Consider the following 14,859-nt stretch of genomic DNA (forward strand, 5'->3'; position numbering starts at 1 on the left):
ACATACATACATACATACATACAGAGAACATCACATTGACCAGGAGCTAAAAAGCCCCCTGCTGCCCTCTATTGGTAGGAGCTGAGAAGTGCAGCTTGATCATTAAACCTGGGACAATGACAGCAAAACATGGATTATAAAATAAATCTGTTTGCAGGGTAAACATCTGATTTGGTAAGCATTGCGAGTTCATCTGCGGAGATCACCCTGAGCTATGAAACACTATTGCCAAGTCTGTGTGGGAGGTGTAAACAGCACCGGGATGTTGTGCAATTGTCAGCCGGAGGCTGTGTTATTCAGAAACGTACAAGTTATATTGTGTAGCCGGGAAGAGGCAGAGTTTGTGGCTTTGATCATAAGTCTGCGCACAGCTGGGGGGCAGAAAATGTCTCCGTCCACAGCGGTATTCTTGAGAATGATCTGTAATTGTTCTCCAGTTCTCCAAATGGGGTTCTTTAATTAGCTGTAGGTCCCTTTTTTTTTTTTTATATTACTGGAATGCTCATAGGTGCATAGGTTTTAATAATTCATGTTTTCATCAGAATTGCAGGGAAATTTAATTTGCATAATTAGCCCAGGATGGCGCGATGTTGGCTGGATCTTTAATTTGGTGTTATATTTTAATGAAATCCAGAGGAGAGAGGTGTTCTATAATCCCCCTGTGTATTCTACGTTCACAGCTTTGAGAGTCCGTAGTTTCTTTGAAACCTTTTTTTTTTTTTTTAATTGCACATAATACAATGCATTGTGTCAGCTGAAATATGATTCATGATTGAAATACTTTGTGGCAAGCCGCACGGTCATTTTTCACATTAAGGCGACGTGGGGGGCGCTATAAACAGTATCCACCACCCCCCTCTTTTTGGAATTTTGTTTTCCTCATGTAATCGGAATGGGTTATTTCGAGTAATCATCATAAAACACAAATGTCAAAGAAATAAATTAAGCTTTCTCTTAATTACGAATAAAAATCTGCGAGAATTGGTTGTATAAATATTGTCCCATGTGTTGTCACGTGGATTTCGGCTGGGAGTGTATTTGGGTGTCTGCCAGCCGCACACATCTGGACTCACATGGGGCCTGTGGTGAACAGCAATCTTCTAATCATTCCATAGTGTCCATGGGATTGTGGTCTGCATTCAGCTATATACATTTTATGTACATTTAAACCATTTCAGTGTATGCGTTGGGGCCTGGTGGGATATAAATCTTCTCTCAAGGGAGCAAAGGAACGTAAAGACTTATATAATCCATTTTTGTCTCTTTTTATTTGTATTTATGAAAACACTTTAGAGGTGGTTGTTTTTTTTAACTTTATTTTGTGTGGATCCGCGGTAAGAACTCCTGAATACATCCATTTTTTTATGGCATGATGTAAGACAAGTGTTAAATGCCAAAGGGGTGAATACGGTTTTATAGCCGCTGTAAAATGCAATAAATCGACTTGTAAAAGAAGATAGCAGAATATGTTGTGGGGAAAAAAAGAAGCCTAATTTAGGAATGAAATGTTATATTGGACGGTACCTTCTAGTCGATTGCTCCAGCAGTTTTCTAAATAGAAATAGTCTAGAGAGCAAACAATGGAACTGTACTTTATGGTCTTTTCTGTAAGCAGGTTTCCTAGCACCATAATAGAAACTAGGTTAAGTTCTGTAAGGAAATGAGAAATACAGGGTTAGTGATTTTATGTATACGGTTCATCGTGGTTACTCCGTCCTATTCACACACAAAGTGATGGATCCCAAAAACAAACAGCTTGGATGGCAGTGCATGTATGAGTTTGTTACTGAAGGGTCAGTATGGTAAAGGGAGGTTTAGAGACTGGAGAAATTGCTGCAGCATTCTACAATGATTTAAATTTTGATTGTGACATTAGATGCGCTACGCCGTATTTGGGGGGTTTCTGACTCCACAACGGCAGAGGATTACGTGATGCATCTGTTAAAGGACTGGAATGATATATGAGCTGTTAGTTTTAATGTTTGCAGGTAAATAGGCTCCTATTCTGTATAATATGGGGTGTTAATTGTTAGGCAGGTAAAGTGTGGTGTAGATGGTGTTTAGACATAACTGACTGCAGAGACACCTTTTAATTTATGCTCAGCTTACTAATGGCCTACTAGCAAATTTATGGTTTCTCATCTCCATAAAATAACTTGCTAATTATCTAAATTGAAGTTATGCAGTTCATTTAAATAATGATGGGTTTTTTTCCCCATTCTTTAGCGGTCTTGTGTTTGTTGTTTCTGTAGTAAATACATATGTTGTATATTATTGTCTGTTACAGAGGAGGATGTTAGAGTAATGTATTGTGTATCTCACTGGGATGGTGGCGGGATTCAGTGTGGCGCACAGGCGGGGGGTGGCGGGATGCCGTGTGGCGCACAGGCGGGGGGTGGCGGGATGCCGTGTGGCGCACAGGCGGGGGGTGGTGGGATGCCGTGTGGCACACAGGCGGGGGGTGGCGAGGGGAATGCCGTGTGGCGCACAGGCGGGGGGTGGCGAGGGGGATGCCGTGTGGCGCACAGGCGGGGGGTGGCGAGGGGGATGCCGTGTGGCGCACAGGCGGGGGGTGGCGAGGGGGATGCCGTGTGGCGCACAGGCGGGGGGTGGCGAGGGGGATGCCGTGTGGCGCACAGGCGGGGGGTGGCGAGGGGGATGCCGTGTGGCGCACAGGCGGGGGGTGGTGGGATGCCGTGTGGCGCACAGGCGGGGGGTGGCGGGATGCCGTGTGGCATACAGGCGAGGGGGATGCCGTGTGGCGCACAGGCGGGGGGTGGCGAGGGGGATGCCGTGTGACGCACAGGCGGGGGGTGGCGGGATGCCGTGTGGCGCACAGGCGGGGGGTGGCGGGATGCCGTGTGGCGCACAGGCGGGGGGTGGCGAGGGGGATGCCGTGTGGCACACAGGCGGAGGGGAGGATGCCGTGTGGTGCATTTATAAAGCTTCACAAGGCTTCTACAGCTCTGTCTGTAGGAGGGTACAACATACAATAAAACTACATAAATACATAACGATAAGAACAATGGGTAGAGATAAGCAGGATAATGCATGGATGCAATTAACAGAACAAATCTTTTGGCATAGAAAAATATTCAGCATACGACAAGACCGGGACAGGAGGTTGGAGAGCAGGCAGACATGAGGCATGGGCTGGAGGTATGAGGCACAGGGCCTGCCTGTGACAGCTTACATAAAGGGAAGGGCTAATGAGACAATAGGTATAGTGGGATCACTGGAGGAGCTCTGCAGGACACTGAGGCCAGGATGGTGGACTGGAGAGCAGTGAGGGGAACAGGGAGACCTATCACTGATACAGGAGGGGCAGAGGGGAAGTGATACGGAGAGAAGGGGGACACATTGTAATCTGTGAGGAGGTACAGACAGAGGAAACACACGGTGAGGATAATGAGATCTGATCAGCGTAATCTTTCTGTGAGTCCGAAGGATGAGCACATGGCACAAGCTGACACCACCACTTTCCCCAGTATGTTTAGAGATATAGGGGTCTTGTTAACAAGCGCAATTAAGAAATTAGGAAAAGCAGATGTCACCGGTCAAGGAATCCGTGAGCGCCTTTCTATGTTTAATTGGTTTAAGCAGGATTTACAAAGAAGGCAATAATACAAAGTGGAACAACTTTGTGGAATATACACAATACACACACATATTAAAGTATAATGCAGACATATGTTGCTGCCCGTAACCGTGGAGTCTGAGGCGGTTAAACGTACAATTCTGTGTGAGGGAATGTGTAGCCGCACATCAGTGGTCAGGATATAAGTGTTGTAAGTGTTACACACAGACGATGTGATGATTCATTCATCTCCCAGTTAATGCTGATTTCCTGCATCTCCTCTTATAGTGTGTGGAGGGAGGCCAGGGACCGTATCGTTGGATTTCCTGGACGCTATCACGCCTGGGACATCCCTCACCAGTCCTGGCTCTACAACTCCAACTATTCCTGTGAGCTGTCCATGGTCCTGACGGGAGCCGCCTTCTTTCACAAGGTGGGTGAAGTCTTCGGACCCCGGTAGCTGACTGTGCCCCCCGGTCCTGACCTTACATCTTATATTATTATTCTGTCTGATCATGGTTAACAGGGCTTGAAAAATCTATTTATTCTTCTTCTACATTAAGGAAATCTTGAAGTTTTAAGAGGACTTCCCACCACTGAGACGGGTCTACGTTCTTTATAATTAGAGATTATTCACAGCCCTAATCCGCTAATTCCAGCCTTTCTTACTGCTATCCCTTTGCACTGTGACAGTCCTCTATGCTAGTGAAAAGCGTATTCACGGAGCCCAGCGGGTGAGGGACAGCGAAATGCCCACTACCTAGTTAGAATACTGAGTGGGTATCTTGGCCACCCTACTCCTGGGTAATTTGTGAGCCAGAGGTTTTGAATACCGCCTGTCTCAGAGGTGATGGGATCCTCTCTAATTCAGATAAAATATTATACCATTCAACTTACATCCTTGTACGAATTCTTATTATTATTCACCATTTGTCTAATTCTTTCATCTTTTATATAAAACACAGCAGCTGTCGTTGGATAACGTATCTTACGTGACTTCGTGCAGTTTTATCTTTACTTCATACAATGTGTAACCGGATCCGTCACACTATTATATTTAAAACTTTTTAAAGAACACAGAATGGTTACAATCACTTTTCCCCAATGCTGAGTGCAGATGGCCATCTTTCTATTCACCGGAATATCACATTTATATTAGAACGACACAACGTTATTTAGGGACTGACAGGAAAGGAATATATATCAAATAACAAGACTAACTATTGCTAACCACCTAGCGTTTTATTTACAGGCCGTTTTATTACCTGAAAATCTACATTAATCTAGTGACTTGTCCTGTCTTACTATATCATCCAGTCCACAGTTTACTCTGTACAGATAATGTAATAATTGTTTTGTCTCCTTCCCTAGTACTATGCCTATCTGTACTCTTATGTAATGCCACAAGCTATCCGGGACATGGTGGATGAGTATATTAACTGCGAGGATATCGCCATGAATTTCCTGGTCTCCCACATTACCAGGAAGCCTCCCATCAAGGTGAGTGATAGGCAGCTGGCTGCGATCTCCCCCCTTGCCGGCTGCACTCTGTCAGTGGGGTATTGTTGGCAAGTAAACATTGCTCGGAGCGCGCAGGGCGCGCAGAAGATCCTTAATGTATTTAAGTACTTTGTAATCGACTCTAACAGAGGAAGCTGGGCAGACGTCCAGGCCTGAGTTTGGGAGTAATGGCCAGCTCCTGCACAGGGAGGTAGATTTATTCTCCCTGGAAATCATTTAGGGAACGTGTGCAGCAATTTAGGATACAAACCGCTGCATCATTACTTTCCCTGATGGAGCGGAGGTTCCAGCTATCTACACTTTGTGCTCTGGAAGTGCAAGGTACGGATGGGTCTTTTAATTTAAGTGGTGCGTGTTTTGTCTCAAACTTTTTTTTTTCACTTAATAGAAATCTAATGCCTCATGAATACCAGCCAGGCCTCAGCCATCCTTTAAATTGATGAATGGCAACATTAGGGGGGATTAAAACTATTGTTCTTTTAAGCAGGTAATACTGTTTGCCGTTAAACACAACGTATCCTGTGCGGACTAGCTTTGTTTTTCTGCTGTCGTCAAGCACAGATCTCATCTCCAAAATAATTCTGGTTTCTGTCGCCATTAGTAACTGCAACCACTCAGCTTTTGTATAGCATCCTCTGTAAATGTGTGAGGTATATAATCATCATCATTTATCTTTATAGCGCCACTAATTCCGCAGCGCTGTACACAGAAATAGTCACTTACATTGGTCCCTGCTCCGTTGGAGCTTACAGTCTAAACACACATAGACTAGGGTTATTAACCTACCAGTATGATTTTGGAGTGTGGGAGGAAACTCACGCAAACATGGAGAGGACATACAAACTCCACACATATATGACTCGTACCCATGATCCCTGCGCTGCGAGGCAGCAATGCTAACTACTGTGCCACCCATGCATGTATCAACATCCCAGTCTTCTGGTCTGATAGTATTATAAATGCATAGTGATCTCGGAAAAAGTACCGTGAGTGCATCGCACTTCTTGTTTAGTTGTGCTCCAAGCGGAGTATAAATAATATATATTCCAAGCCCCGGACAATACTAGGAGAACAATTGACCTGATACACACAATTCACAGGGGTAAGCTCCCCTCCCTCCTTATGTCATTAGATGCTGAGAAAGCGTTCGACCGCATCTCCTGGTCGTTTATGGTTGGGGTACTGGGAGCGATGGGTTTCTCTGGCAAATTTATGACGGCCATCTCAGCCTTGTACCGTTCTCCGTCGGCTACAGTCTCTGCAAATGGTCTGACCTCGGCCCCCTTCACTATTTCCAATGGCACACGGCAGGGCTGTCCCCTTTCTCCGCTCATTTTTGCCCTTATCATAGAACCTTTAGCAGCTAGAATCCGGGCTAACCAGCAAATTCTAGGCATCCCGGTGGGTAGCTCTTCCCATAAAATAGCATTATACGCGGATGACGTCCTGTTAACAATTGCTAATCCAATTTCCTCTGTCCCTCCTCTTGTAGACGAATTAATGCTTTACGGCCACTTCTCAGGATATAAAGTTAACGCGGACAAGACAGAAGTCTTAGACTTTTATGTCTCCTCAGCTGACAAGGTGTCTTTAGAAAGCTCCTTCCCGTTCAACTGGCGCCCTCAAAAACTCAAGTACCTTGGAGTATATCTAACTAAACAACCTCATCAGCTTTTTCAGGCCAACTTCCCCCACACTCTTGCTCAAGTTAAGCTAGACCTTGTTTCATGGTCGCAACTATACATCTCCTGGATAGGTCGTATTAATACGGTCAAGATGAACATACTCCCTAGACTCCTCTACCTTTTTCAAACCCTCCCCATCCGAGTCCCCCCCTACGTTTTTAAATTTCTCCATTTCCATGTATCTAAATTCATTTGGGCGGGTAAGCGCCCCCGAGTCCGTTTCAAGCTTCTACAGAGAGCCCCGCGGGGAGGGGGACTGGGAATCCCTGATTTTCGACGCTATTATCTCTCCGCTCAGCTTGCTCAATGCGTTCTGTGGTGTAGCTTGTCTCCCTCCAGGGTCTGGGTCGAGATTGAGGCTGAAAGTCTGGGTATGCTATCCCCATCCACTCTCCTATGGCTTCCACGAGCTCGTCGACCAAAACGTGTCTCACTTTATCTGGTCATTACACATTCCCTAGCGGTCTGGGACTCATGCTCTCAAAAATTTGGCCTTTCCCCCCCATCCTTCTCCCCTAGTTCCTTTGTTTAACTCCTCAGACTTCGCTCCAGGCCTTACCCCTAAAGCATTCTCCTCGTGGACCTCACAAGGGGTCCGTTTCTTAAACGATCTCACCTCCACAGCTGTGTTCCCCTCGTTTTCTGACATCCAATCGCAAATAAATATTCCCACTAAATTATTTTACCAATTCCTTCAGCTCCGCCACTTTCACCATACTGTCAAATCTCGCCTCTCCTCCCGCCCCCTTACCCCATTTGAACGTCTCTGTCTCCGTCAGTCTTCCACGAAAGGCCTTATTTCAACACTATATTATGAACTTGCCCCACCTTCCTCAAATACTAGAGTCTCGCACGAACTGGCCTGGGAACATGACCTGGGTGAAGTTCTTTTGAGCGAAGAATGGTCGGAGATATATGAGAATGCTGCCTCCAGCTCAATCTGCGTTAAAATAAAAGAGAGTGCCTATAAGGTATTGTACCGCTGGTACTACGTTCCCTCCCGGATACATAAATTCCTCCCAGACTCTTCTGATCGCTGTTGGCGTGGGTGCTCCCATGAGGGTAACTTTATCCATATATGGTGGACTTGCCCAAACTCTCAAACTTCTGGGCCGAGATCAAACACCTGATCCAATCGATTATTCAGGTAACGATTCCATTTGAGCCTAAATTTTTCCTCTTGCCCCTGGGAGCGCCAGCGGCAACTCGGCATGAGAATAAGTTAGCTAGGCACATCTTATCGGCAGCTACCTGCCAAATAGCAGCAGACTGGAGGCAGCAAACTCCCCCTTCGCTTCAAGCCCTTATCAATAGAGTCTGGCAGGTCCACCGCCTAGAATATATGACCAGCATTATCAATAGGACATCAAGATCGTTCACTAAGGTATGGAGTCCATGGCTCTCATTTTTTCAGATTTATCCCCCTTTCACTTGACTCTTCTTTTACACATGTCCGTCCTCCTCCTGTAAACCCCTCTCTTTCTCTTTTCCTCTCTTTCCTTTCCTGTTCTCTACTGTACTAGTCTCTCCTTTTCTCCTCCTGCGTCATGCCACTCTCTGTTGAGGCATTTCGCCCCCTCCCTTATTTCCTTAAAAACCCTTGGTCAACTGCTACACACGCATATTGTTGCACTGATTATTTATATCTTAATACTGATTTTATGCTTTGTTACCTGTGATGTGCTTCTATTGCTTGTTTTTTTTTTCTTACTGACAGTGCATGTCGGTTCTGTTTGTTACTTGACCATTCAAAAATAAAAATTATAAAAAAAAAAAATAAATAATATATATTCCTACATGACCTTTCGCTGTAGAGCCTCTAACTCCTTATCTCTCAGCAGACTGGACGTCCCACCTACACACTGTGTTTAATACACTGCACAGATTACCATAAAAGGATAATCACTACTAATAAAGGTTTCCTGTGAGTGGAGCTGAAACAAACCTCAAAGGGACCATTTAGTTATTACCCTTGTCCATCAGCTTTAAAAGCGAAGCATCGTCCTCTTCTCTTTAGCACTTAAATGTGTAAACGTGAAGCACGTGTCAGTCGTTACTCTGGTTCCCGGTATCTGGGACTCGTTGTCACAGCGCAGTTTTTTCTGAGACATCTGGAATTAAATACGGTGTCCCAGCATTTTATACTCCTCTATACGAATACGTCCATAATAGTGAGCTCTGTGCTGCCCTGTTGGTGATATACATTGAATTTGACGGCAGATAAGAACCGCTTGGCCCATCTAGTCTGCCTGGTTTTTAACCTATGGTAACCTCAACCCCTATTTGATCCTTATTTCTTTGTAAGGATATCCTTATGTCTATCCCAAGCATGTTTAAATTGCTCTACTGTATTATCTACCACCTCTGATGGAGGCTATTCCACTTATCCACTACCCTTTCTGTGATGTAGTTTTTCCTCACATTCCCTCTGAACCTACTTCCCCCCCAGTGTCAGTACATGTCCTCGTGTTCGAATACTTCTCTTCCCCTCAGTGTCAGTACATGTCCTCGTGTTATAATACTTCTCTTCCCTCCAGTGTCAGTACATGTCCTCGTGTTCTAATACTTCTCTTCCCCTCAGTGTCAGACATGTCCTCGTGTTCTAGTACTTCTCTTCCCCCCAGTGTCAGTACATGTCCTCGTGTTCTAATACTTCTCTTCCCCTCAGTGTCAGTACATGTCCTCGTGTTCTAATACTTCTCTTCCCCTCAGTGTCAGTACATGTCCTCGTGTTCTAATACTTCTCTTCCCCTCAGTGTCAGTACATGTCCTCGTGTTCTAATACTTCTCTTCCCCCCAGTGTCAGTACATGTCCTTGTGTTCTAATACTTCTCTTCCCTCCAGTGTCAGTACATGTCCTTGTGTTCTAATACTTCTCTTCCCCCCCAGTGTCAGTACATGTCCTTGTGTTCTAATACTTCTCTTCCCTCCAGTGTCAGTACATGTCCTTGTGTTCTAATACTTCTCTTCCCCCCCCAGTGTCAGTACATGTCCTCGTGTTCTAATACTTCTCTTCCCTCCAGTGTCAGTACATGTCCTCGTGTTCTAATACTTCTCTTCCCTCCAGTGTCAGTACATGTCCTTGTGTTCTAATACTTCTCTTCCTTTGTAGAATGTTTCCCCCCTGTACCTTGTTATAACACTTGATATATATGAAAGTTTCTATCATGTCCCCCCTTTCCCTTCTCTGCTCCAAACTATACATATTAAGATCTTTTAGTCTTTCCAGGTAAGTTTTGAGCTGTAGACCATGCACCATTATAGTTGCCCTTCTTTGTACAGTCTCTAATGTATTTATATCCTTCTGGGGATATGGCCTCCACTGAACACAGTATTCTAGTTGAGGCCGCACCAATGTCCTATACAGTGGCATAATACCTCTTTATTTCTGTTACTGATTCCTCTCCCTATACAACCAAGCATCTGACTTGCCTCCCTCATTGCTTTGTTACATTACTTTCCTGCGTTTGTCACCTGAAATAGTGACTCTTAGATCCCTTTCCTGCTCAGTAGTTTCCATTATAATGCCATTAATACTATAGGTAGCCTTTTTTGAGACCCAAGTGTATGATTTTGCATTTTTTGTCATTAAGCTGTAGTTGCCGCTCTCTTGACCATTCCTCTAGTCTACCTAGATCATCAAGCATTTGTTTTACCCCTCCTGGTGTGTCTACCATGTTACATATCTTTGTGTCATCTGCTAAAAGTCATACTTTCCCTTCAATACCAGTTGCAATGTCACCAATGAAGATATTCAAAAGCAGTGGGCCAAGTACAGATCGGTGGGGCGCTCCACTGGTAACCTTTCCCTCCTGTGAATGCACTCCATTTACTATAACTCTTTATCTGTTTTCATTCTGCAACCAAGATCTTATCCATTCAACTATCTTAGAAGCATATTCTATTAGGTGCGGGCATCGCAGCTACGCGCCGGAACAGCCTGCGGATTTCCGTTCACACCCCATAGTCTGCGAAGGAAAATCTGAGTTATTGCGGTACCGTATTACCATCGGTAATGCAATAAAATTGCACCGACATACATTTCCTCACTTGTCTCAAAATATCTCCCGACTCAACACCTCCTTTCTGCACAAGATCTGTGTCTCTTACACTTTTGACATGACATCCTCCCATTCCCGGTTATAGTACATTTTTCGGGCTGCACCCACTTTATGGAATTCACTCCCTCGCACCACAAGACTTTCCTCTGGTCTTCAAGTGTTCTCTGAAAACCCACCTCTTCAGGCAAGCTTATAGTATTCCTCTACCACCCTCTTAATCTCCCTAGGTTACCTTATTACCACCCTCTACACAGCTAACACAAGACAACAACCCTCTGACCAACATAGTTGTGTGACTGATCACACAGCCCACTAAATACTTTGTAACCTTTACATTCTAGCTGGACAATATTCAGTATGATGTAGCACTTACCTTGTGTATCAAACCATTGTCCCATAGACTGTAAGCTTGCGAGCAGGGCCCTCTTACCTCTCTGTCTGTATGTATTACCCATTATTGTATTATTACTGTTTGTTCCCAATTGTAAAGCGCTACAGAATCTGCTGGTGCTATATAATTAAATGTTGATAATGATGATAATGCGCGCTCCATGCGTTACTGCAATCCGGCACCTAATTGGCTATGCCCCTTAGAGTCCAATCCCAAGCGTTCACATTTATTTATCAGTCTGCAATGTGGGACAGTGTCAAAAGCCTTACTATAGTCTAGATAAGCTACATCCACACCCCCTCTTGATCTATTACTTTAGTCACCCAGTCCAAAAAGTCAATAACATGTGTTTGACATGATCTCCCCCCAGTAGATCCTGCTGTTTGGGATCCTGTAAGTTACAGGATTTGAGATATTATACAACTTTTTTTTTTTTTTTTGAGTGTTTCCTTCAGTTTCCACTTTACTGATGTAAGCTCACTGCTCTGTAGTTGCCTCTTCCTTGCTTCTACTTTTGTGCAGTGGGACTACATTCCCTCTTTTCCAGTCCTCTGTAACTAGTGACTGATTGAATGATTCTGCTAATGGTGTTACCAGCACCCCTTTAAGCTCTTCTAGTATCCCTGATATATCCCATCTGGCCCCATTGATTTATCCACTTTCAGTTTTGAGAGCTCTGTTAGGACCTTCTCCTCTGTAAATGTACTTGTATCTACCTCAGTTTTATGAGTATACTGCAACTTAACTGTGGTCCCTTCCCTGCTCTTTCTGTAGTAAACACTGAGCAAAAATAATTAAGAAGATCTGCTAATACCTTGTCTTCCTCAACAAGACTCACTCTGTCTTTAGTCTTATTATTCCTCCTTTTGTTTTTCTTCTGTCGCTTTTATATACATAAAATTTTTTTTACCCCCTTTAGCTACTGACAGGACCATTTTCTCTTCAGCTTTGTGCCTTTGTACATCTGATTACCTTCTTAGCCTCCTTCTGTCTACCCAGATACACCTCTTTGTCTTCATTATTCTGAGTACATATTTCCTAAAGGCCATTTTTTTTTGCTTTCACAATACTTTCTGCTACTTTTGTAAATCACACTGGCTTCCTTTTCCTTGTGCTTTTCTTAACCTTTTGATACAAAGGTCTGTTGCTTTTAACATTGCACTGTTTAATATTTCCCACCGCTCCTGCAGTCCTTTCAAGTTCTTCCACTCCAAACAGTCACTTACACATTTTCCCATCTCTACAATCAGCCTTTCTAAAATGTTGGTACAGCACAACAAAGCTATAGTATTCGACCCTTTCTTTAATGTCTTAAGAATTTCAATAATTCTTTCTAGCAGTGTGGTATCCAATGGCGGCGTGATATACAGTCACACTGTCTCTGTTCTTGGACAGCTATGACACACCTAAACTATAGGAATCATTGATCCCTATGAAGAAAGCATTACATAACATGGGCTTCATAGAGGGATCGGGGACAGGATATGGAAAGACAGAGAAATCAGTACGTGCTTGCCCTATGTAATCCTAAAATCGAATGAATAACCTGCACCTGCTATAAGTTGCCATCAAGACCTATTGTATTCTCATGTGCTAGAACTTGGAATAATATTTCATGGAGCATAAAAACTGATACTGTGTACATGCCAATAATCCTGATGTTACTTATATTGTATTCAGATATGATTAGAACTTTCCAATCACCTTTGATACATTGGTTATATGTGCCCCATGTGTCTTTCTCTCTGCAGGTGACCTCTCGCTGGACTTTCCGCTGCCCTGGCTGTCCTCAGGCTCTCTCCCATGACGATTCTCACTTCCACGAGCGCCACAAGTGCATAAACTTTTTCGTTAAGGTGTACGGGTACATGCCGCTGCTGTACACTCAGTTCCGGGTGGACTCTGTCCTCTTCAAGACTCGGCTTCCTCACGACAAGACGAAGTGTTTCAAGTTCATATGACAACGTGTTTGGGAAGCCCAGAGGGGCACATCGCCCTGAATTCAGACATTGCCTCAAGTGTTCTCTCCAGTCTTAAATGAACTATAGGAAAATATGTACACTAGAAAACTTACGATACACTGAAGGAGGAGGGGGACTGCAGTCAAAATCCAATTTTCCCTTTTTTTGTTATATAAAAACCCTTTTTTTTTCTGTAAAATGGCCAAGGTAGATTCTTTTTATAACCATACAAATATTTAACATTTGTGTGGTGAAAACGTTATCTGCTTTTTTATGATATCACCCTCGTTTTTTTGTTTTGGGTAACTCTGGACAAGTTGTGTACAAACTGTCTGGTCAACCGAAACGGACATCCGAGCCAATAAAGGCTGAACAGCGGTTGAAATGAACCCCCCCAACCTTTTTCCTCATGTACACTGTAACTTTATTTCTTCCCATCCAAAGACTTCATAACAATCGTTGCCTACTAGACTTTGTCCATGATGTGCGGAATGTTGGGGTACTCTGTGATGATCGTAACGCACAAAACTGCCAACTGAGCAACGAGCTGACTCTCCAGACCTGACTTGCGCTCCTTGCCCACAGCTAGGTCGTACAATTTACCAGTAAAGCACAGAAGCACCACTTCATTACGGATTTGTCATTTGTATATTAATAAATTGCTGTACAGGTCAAACGATGTAGATAATGATGCCGTCTTTAGAGTTTTTGAACTGCTGATCTGGCCGACTAAGTGGTAACTGTTTACAGTCATAGACATTGTAGCGAAAAATCACATATAGATTTGGATCAAACATTTCAAGAAAATTAGCATTGAAGTGTCGTACTGTGTTAGCCATTGATAGAAGCCGGGAAAAGTGAGTTAGCGGTACTCTGTATAACTATCTAAGCTTTCCAGTCTACTTAACGCATGAGATCCAAGTAGTCTGGAAACCTTACATATATCCAATTAGCAAATACAGAGTACCCCTTTAACTCGAGTTTCTCTTGCTGCGAAAATGAGCAAAATTCTATTTACTTGTCCGCAGAGGTGAGAACGAAGAAACGTTATTCTACCAAGTACGAAAATGTGCTGGTATAAAATGCTAAATCCAGTATCTAGGATTAGTAATGTAGTTTTAACCTGTGGTAATATTTTACGTCTTTTTTTTTTTTTATTTTGTTTTTTTTTTTTTTTACTCAACAAGCAAAGACTGAATAAAAAAAAATGTTGATTATCGGTGAATACTGAAGTTTTAATGAGACCACATTAATCGATATTCCCGAAGTCTGTTGAAAACCTCTTCGGGTGAAAAACTAATGATTCATTGTAAGTTTTAAATCTGTTTTATCTCAGTATTGTCCTTTTAATAAATGATAGCTTTATCCTGGCTTGTACAGATAATATTGTAAATGTGTGTCAATGGTTCAGCACAAACTCTAAACATTTAAAATTAAGCTGAAAATTTGGCCCAGACCATCTACGCACACTGGAGGCCGCAGTTTTGTGGACTGAACCAAGAGTCGCGAGAATTCAGCCTTCGCTAGCAAAGGTCACTAGTTCCTTGCGAGTGAATTGGCTGAATACTGGTCCTGCCCACAAAATGGCCACCTACTTGGTTTGTAGGTGACTTACACAGTCTAAAATGCAAATTGTGTAATATAAAAAGTACCCGTAATAAGG

At 43.5% G+C, this 14,859-nt stretch overlaps 1 protein-coding gene across 1 annotated transcript in view; it reads left to right on the forward strand.

Annotated features, from left to right (window-relative positions):
- EXTL3 (exostosin like glycosyltransferase 3) overlaps nucleotides 1-14,421 on the forward strand; it is a 49,697-nt gene extending 35,276 nt beyond the window's left edge. The window contains exons 4-6 of the mRNA XM_075201190.1: nucleotides 3,866-4,010; nucleotides 4,949-5,077; nucleotides 12,987-14,421. Coding sequence (XP_075057291.1) covers nucleotides 3,866-4,010; nucleotides 4,949-5,077; nucleotides 12,987-13,196 — 484 coding nt within the window. The 3' untranslated portion in view covers nucleotides 13,197-14,421. The remainder of the gene's footprint in view (nucleotides 1-3,865; nucleotides 4,011-4,948; nucleotides 5,078-12,986) is intronic.
- The last annotated feature ends 438 nt before the right edge of the window (nucleotides 14,422-14,859 follow it).

The sequence above is a fragment of the Mixophyes fleayi genome, chromosome 3, assembly GCF_038048845.1.
Source record: "Mixophyes fleayi isolate aMixFle1 chromosome 3, aMixFle1.hap1, whole genome shotgun sequence".
NCBI lineage: Eukaryota > Metazoa > Chordata > Amphibia > Anura > Limnodynastidae > Mixophyes > Mixophyes fleayi.